The 6,537-nt window shown below is 38.4% G+C and overlaps 1 protein-coding gene across 2 annotated transcripts; it reads right to left on the reverse strand.

Annotated features, from left to right (window-relative positions):
• Positions 1-770: 770 nt before the first annotated feature.
• On the reverse strand, positions 771-5,984 carry LOC103722159 (putative polygalacturonase). 2 transcript variants are annotated; one of them, XM_008812607.5, is made up of 6 exons: positions 5,724-5,984; positions 4,868-5,215; positions 4,363-4,483; positions 2,812-2,986; positions 1,790-1,860; positions 771-1,514 (listed from the first exon to the last, which is right to left on the reverse strand). In XM_008812607.5, exons 2-6 carry the CDS (start codon positions 5,213-5,215, stop codon positions 877-879), a joined length of 1,353 nt encoding a protein of 450 aa, XP_008810829.4. In that variant the 5' UTR covers positions 5,724-5,984; the 3' UTR covers positions 771-876. The 2 variants fall into 2 exon arrangements, with proteins under 2 accessions (XP_008810829.4, XP_008810830.4); XM_008812608.6 differs by having other exon boundaries at positions 5,662-5,984.
• Between the last annotated feature and the right edge of the window lie 553 nt (positions 5,985-6,537).

A 6,537-nucleotide genomic window follows, 5' to 3' on the forward strand; every position in this document is an offset into this window, starting at 1 on the left:
ACTGACCAAACTTGCGAATTGCCTAGATTAACTTTTTGACATGAAATTTAAATGATTCAATCATAATTGAAGCTTTTCACTTAGATCGTACTTTATATGGATTTCAGTCTTATTTGATTTATGTTGATTTGGAGTAAAAGTTTGTTAGTCTCCATCAGAATTGCAATGTCTGCGGAGAACACAAATAGGGGGCATCATTTAAAAAGATGCTCCGCAAGTATCACCCTAAGAAATGGTGCAGTGCTGAGGTTTTTTCTCTTTTCTTTTTTCTTTTTGGGAAAAAGAGAGCATAATCTTCTACTCAACCACCTGGGTATTAGTGGGGATTCAAATCGAAATGGATATTATCACTCATTGATAACCTTACCAATTTAACAAGTTGATATCCAGTCAAGGACCATCAAATACTAAATATTAAACCATAGTCTTGAATAACTGTATAGGCATCCAATGCAATTACAAGATATTGCAATTTAAACCTGTTCCCGAATGCTGCTTGTTAACTAGATGGCATAACATTGCGATTGTAATATGTAACATCCTAGATCTCTTCCTAGCATAATACTGCGACTGCAATATGATATTCACTCTAGTTCAATAAAAATCAGCCTGCATTTTTGTTAGTTCCACAGAAACAGAGCTCAATCTTCCGCCTAGCTGATATTTACGCCGGCAATACCTCCGGCACTCAGGTGTCAGGTTGATAACTTCGAATCTTTTCTTGCTTTGAAAACCATGAGATATAGATTCTTTCACATAGAAGCTGCATGTTTTTATAGTAGCACCATATTTTATGCTCAAATTTTATTTCCATGAGCCAAATGGCAAAGACATACATTTTCTACCTGACGAGAGCATCCAACAAATGATAGAACATCAGATTGCATTTGCACAAAAGCTCATCCCAGAAGTCCCAGTCAACTCTGTGCACGGCGATGGCTGCACCTCAGTGGCACCACCACTCACATCCTCACACTTCCATGGCACTTCCCGTGCCCCGTCACCATTAAGCTTCACATTAGAAAGACATATCCGCGTGAAGGGTGAGTTCTTGATGCCCTCCATCGACCCAGGCTGCTGGATATCGACACCCCACACATCTTTGATAGTCAAAGCATCGACAATTGGAAGAGCATTTGGATTATACATGCTGTCAGGATGACCTCCAACATCACCTGCAATTCTCAGAGCCTTGCGAACATTGTTCAGATTCACACCTGAGACAGTAATGTTTCTTATAAAACCACCCCTACCAGAATTGGTTTTTATATGTATCCCAATACCAGTGTTATGGATATGTATGCTCTCCACTAAGACATTCTCCACCCCACCAGAGGTTTCGCTTCCAATGGCAATTCCAGCAAAAGGAGATGAGCCGGTCAACCGCCGAACAGTGATGCCAGAGCTGGGGTGGGCATAGGCCATGCCGTACTCATCCCACCCACTTTTCACAGCTACTAGATCATCCCCTGTTGAAATATAACAGTCCTCTATGCAGACATTTAAGCTGGAATCTGCCAAGAGTAATACAAGCCAGTAGTTAGTTATCCGGGAAGCTATGTGCCTGACAGAAGAGCTGTCCATCTTCTTTACTCCACCTAGCAAAGTTCCATAGGTGACGCAAGTGAAAATGCCAGGGTACATGGAAGACAGCAATATAACTCTACTAATGATAGACTGTGGTCTAGCTCTCTTATTATTTAAGAAAAGATGTCTGAATAGGATCTTTGCTCTTTCTTTTTTTTACTTTATTTTTGGTAAGAGAATAGGATCAGTAGAATCAGAATACCTGGATCGATTCCGTCTGTGTTAGGAGAGTCAGGTGGAGCCAACACGGTCACATTTCTTACGACCACATTGCTGCAAAGACCGAAAAAACATAGTATTTAGAAGAGATGTTGAATCCTTTTTTCCATATTTCAAATATTTATTGTTTTGAAACACCTATTGCAAACAAAACATATTGTCTGGATATGAAAAGGATGCAGCATAGCTCGCAAGCAGTCAAACCAGAAGCCTCACATAGACGATGTCATATTAATATCCAATGTTAGGTCAGATTCATTATATTTTACAATGATCTGTTATTTTTCTTATATCTACACACTTCCAGATGTAATGATCTCATTGAAACTTTATACAGAGTAGCTTAGAATGGCTCTGACATTATTGCTATAACTTGAGGGAATTAAACAAAGTTGAGGAAAATTTATTTAGCACGTGACAATTCAAGTTCCTTAAGGGATACTGCATGACCCTTAGTTCCATTTTCTCCGTAATTAAATCCGGAAACTTCACAAAATCAAAAGACCAAGGAAAAGAAATTAAAAATAAAACATTGTAGTTAAAGTGTAAGCTCTAGCGAGGAAGAGAGAATGAAAAGAGCAACACGTCACGTAAAACAGGGCACCTATCTAGAATGAACATCGACAATCATAAAACAACTAGATGAATGAAGAATGTCAAACAATAGATGCATTTTCATAATACATGGAATTCTGAAAAATATAGGAAGATATAGTAGTTCTGATGACGTTACAATGTAATTTTTGAGCAATATGTTACAATGTAATTTTCATTAAGCTAACATTGTTCACAGAAGCAGTATATAAGAATTTGAAGGGTTCGGTGTAGTTTGGGAGATGTGATTTTGATACTCCAAATAAAAGTGACATGATATCAAGGATTACTTATGATATTTTTTATTGAACAAAACGTACTAGAGTTCAACTATTTCAACAGAATATAAGATCATGCAGAGCCTTGACTGGGAAAATAAAGATGCAATGAATCTAAATTTCTCATGTGCACCTGCAATAAACAGGGTGAATATTCCAAAATGGTGAGTTTTGGAAGACCACATTAGAAATAACAATATCTCTACAATGCATGAGCTCCAAGATGTTTGGTCTTGTGAAAGGCAGGGTTCTTTGCCTCCACATATTCCACCAGACCTCGCCTTGGCCATCAATTGTTCCATTCTCTCCTGTGAACAAGAAGTGAGACAAAAGAAATTGAACATAAATTTTTTATGCAAAATGGCCATATTACTTAGTTCATAGAATCATATTAGCATGCACCGAGATAAATTAAAGAACTAAGTAAAAAATGAATGCATACAGCCATACATACATACATACATATGCATAAGTACATACATAAACATACAAGAGATTTTGCATAGTACACTCATTATATGTGCACATGACAATGCAGTCAAATTCATGATCAGGTTCTGAGTATAGATAAGATGGTCAGTTATTATAGAAAATTATTATTTAGAGAACATAAAGGGAATACAATTAAAAGTAAGAAGAAAACTATGAGTTCCCATTAACCGCACAGGTAATTAATTTCTAGCTTACTCAGAAAATCTTGCCTATGTAACAACTATCTTTGAAACAAAAAAACCAGTTTTGACATCTTTGAAGTTAGATTAATTAAGGCTTTCCAAAGTTGAAGCACTCATAGTTTGTAAGAGAAGACTTGAAAACTTTCTGGCCTCACCCATGCAGCTCATGAAGTAGTTGATATTTTCCTCAATCAAGCTTGATCCACCCACAATTTCCAGAGAACATCTGAACGTTCAGGAAGAGAGATTGCCCTGGCTTCATGAATCACAAGATTCATCGATAACATCAGTCTGAAACCACATGGAAGCGGTCATGCTAACACTAAACAGTCCTCTCCTTCCTACTTTGCTTAAGCAGATTGGCACCTTTCACAGTGGCCCCACCAACAATTGTCAGAAAAGTTAGAACTCTAGCACTGCAGGACCCCACATCCCAGGACTCAAAACACCTCACACAGGTGAAAGTATTGATCACTATGCTGAAAAATACTATGTGCATCTAGAAAGTAAAGTCACAGAAGATATTATGAGTGATAAACTATTGAAGCAAACAGAGTGTTCTCCGTTGCAGATATAATTCTTTTCTCGCATTTTGGTTGCAGGACATCCTGGAACAGTAGCTATTATAAATCAATATAAAACCACATAATATTAAATACATATGGAACTGCAAATGATTCACTTGCTTCTAATGGTTGTCTTAAAATGAAAAGGAAAGAAAAGTGAGGGGCAACAGGAGCGATTCAAACTCAACACGATCAGCTTGAATCCTTTTTGCTCCATCCAATCATTTGACATGACCAGATTATAAGATGTCAAATCTCAGCACACTAACATTATCTTACTCTTTCCAAATTAATGCATATCGTTGTTCTTGTTCTGAGCAGACTTAAGAGATGGGTCTTAACAATGCTACCCATGGTCTCTAATTAACTAACAATTTCTTTGGATAACAAGGCAATGAAATAATGTAACCAGTGTTGCAAAAGCAGAAATGTGACAAGATCCACCTGTTATTATCACATCATGAATTCCATTTCCATGAATCAGACTCATATATCTCCCACCAGGAAGCTCCCGTCCTCTCCCATATGATGGCAAAGGATCGATCAAAGGCCAGCTCGATGTATCCTGCACCATTCATTAAAAAAAAAAATGAAAACCTAAAGCTTTCAAACACAGCCATATCCATCCATCACCCATAGATCTGGCTCACGAAACCAAGCCTCAGAAACAAAGTACTGAGATCTCAGACTAGATGAAATCCAAGAGAGGGGAAAAAAAACTTTTCGGCAACTCTTAGAATCCCCTGGCAAACTCTTATCCATGAATGCTTCTGTTCATCTCAAATACATACAAAGAACACACTGAACATAAACAGCGATCAAGCTTACTGGATAGGAAGTGTACTTATCTTTGATTATATCAGGAGTAGGTGGGGAAAAGGATTTTTTTTTGGAGAAAAATGATCTTTTTTATTAGCAACACCAATGGAGGGGGAAATAAAGATAATACCTGGGTGGCCTTGATGACAGCGCCCCTGGCGAGGAAAAGGGTCATGTGGCTGGTGAGATTGAAGGCCCCCGTGAGCCAGACCCCCGGTGGGACGTAGAGGAGGGTGCCGCTGGCCGGCCCTCGCCGTTCGATCTCCGCCACGGCCTTCTGGAACGCCGCCGTGTTGAGCGTCTGGCCGTCCCCCACCCCGCCGAAATCCGCCACCGACATCGCCGTTCCCCGCTCCTTCATCGGCACTATTCCCGAGCACGTCTCTCCCCCCTCCGGCGCCGCCGCCGAGCCCCATTCCACCAAGAGAAGGACCGCCATCAGTGCCAGTGCCAGTGCCACAGGTGGTAGTGACGCCATCTGCAAGAAAGAAAAAGAAGGTAAAGCTAGGGTTTTGTCAGGCAGAAACGAAGAAGTGATTCCAGTAAGAAACTCCAAAGAGAAAAGCTCCAAGAAAAGCCTTTGTTTGTGAGAAAAGAATGGTTTCTTTTTACATTGGATTTGATTAGAGACGGAAGATTGGAAGCGAGGTATCTTGCAGTACGAAACACCAAGAGAAAGCTCCAAGAATAGATTCTTTTATGAGAAAAATGTTTTTTTTAATATGGATTTGAACTTAATGGAGAAAAAAAAAAAGTTTTATTGCACGGATCTGAGCTCCTGATGAGGAAAAAATGGATTCTTTATATACATTAGGCTCCAAAAGAGGCAGTCTAGAGAAAAGTAATAATAGGAGGAGAAGAAGAAAGAGCCAAGATGGGAAGGAATATGGAAGAAGAAGAGGGGGTAGTAAAGAGAGTTGGTACCACTTAAGAAGTCTGCAAACAGGGGAAGAAAAATGAGGGGTTCGTCGGAGAGTTGGTACCACCTGAAAATGGCGAGTTTTTTCTTGGCCCCGGGACAAGCAGAAGAGCTCGGCCGAGCAGCGAAGGTGGAAACAGTGAAAGAATGTTTAGTTAGCAGAGCACAGGGCTTTTGGAGGGTGGTGCAATATTTAATCCTCGCAGATGAAGACAGATGGGAAGTGGATAGATCCTGATTGGATTCCTTTCTTGGTTTTTTATATGTTTGTGGTTGCCTGTTTACTTCTCTCCAGTAGTGGAAAACAGGCAGAACACGCCTTTCCCTCTCTCTCTCTCTCTCTTCTTTATTAGTTTTTAAGAACGAAGGATCCAGAGACGATGGAGGAAATTGATAGCCGTTATACTAATTTCGGGAATCTCTTATTAAATTGCTTGAATATGGCCCGTCCTTGCACATATTTATTCATTTTAATTAAAAACATCAGAAGAAATATTATATAAACAAATATTAGAAGAAAAATTCTAATTTCTAACCTTCTACATAAAAGAATAAGAGAAGAAAAGCTCGAGATGCAAAAAGAGCACGGAAAAACATCATGAATATAGCATGAAAGTTCAAGTTATAGGGTAGTATAGATATATTCCTAAATAATATTATTAGTTTAATATGATCATTATGATATAAATAAAATAATAAAATTGTGTAGATTTTCTATCAAGAAGCTTTTATATGAGATACAAGTATGCAATAATATCTTATTAATTTCTTCAATATGCTTTTTTTGTGATTTTAAACAATAAATTTTTATTTTATTTTTAAATAAGTTATTGTTCAATAAAGATGTCTCTAATCCTGGAAAATCTGAATTTGAATGTATA

This window comes from Phoenix dactylifera, chromosome 1, assembly GCF_051530095.1.
Source record: "Phoenix dactylifera cultivar Ajwa chromosome 1, Ajwa_hap1_PhDact_Kaust_v1.1, whole genome shotgun sequence".
Classification (NCBI taxonomy): Eukaryota; Viridiplantae; Streptophyta; class Magnoliopsida; order Arecales; family Arecaceae; genus Phoenix; species Phoenix dactylifera.

Excerpts from the sequence above, each read along its gene's own strand:
- LOC103722159 (XM_008812607.5), bottom strand. The coding sequence starts at position 5,215 with ATGGCGTCACTACCACCTGTGGCACTGGCACTGGCACTGATGGCGGTC. Across the intron at positions 2,987-4,362 it reads TCATGATGTGATAATAACAG|GAGAGAATGGAACAATTGAT; the intron begins GTGGATCTTGTC and ends TCTTGTTCACAG. Across the intron at positions 1,515-1,789 it reads CACAGACGGAATCGATCCAG|ATTCCAGCTTAAATGTCTGC; the intron begins GTATTCTGATTC and ends TACTCTTGGCAG.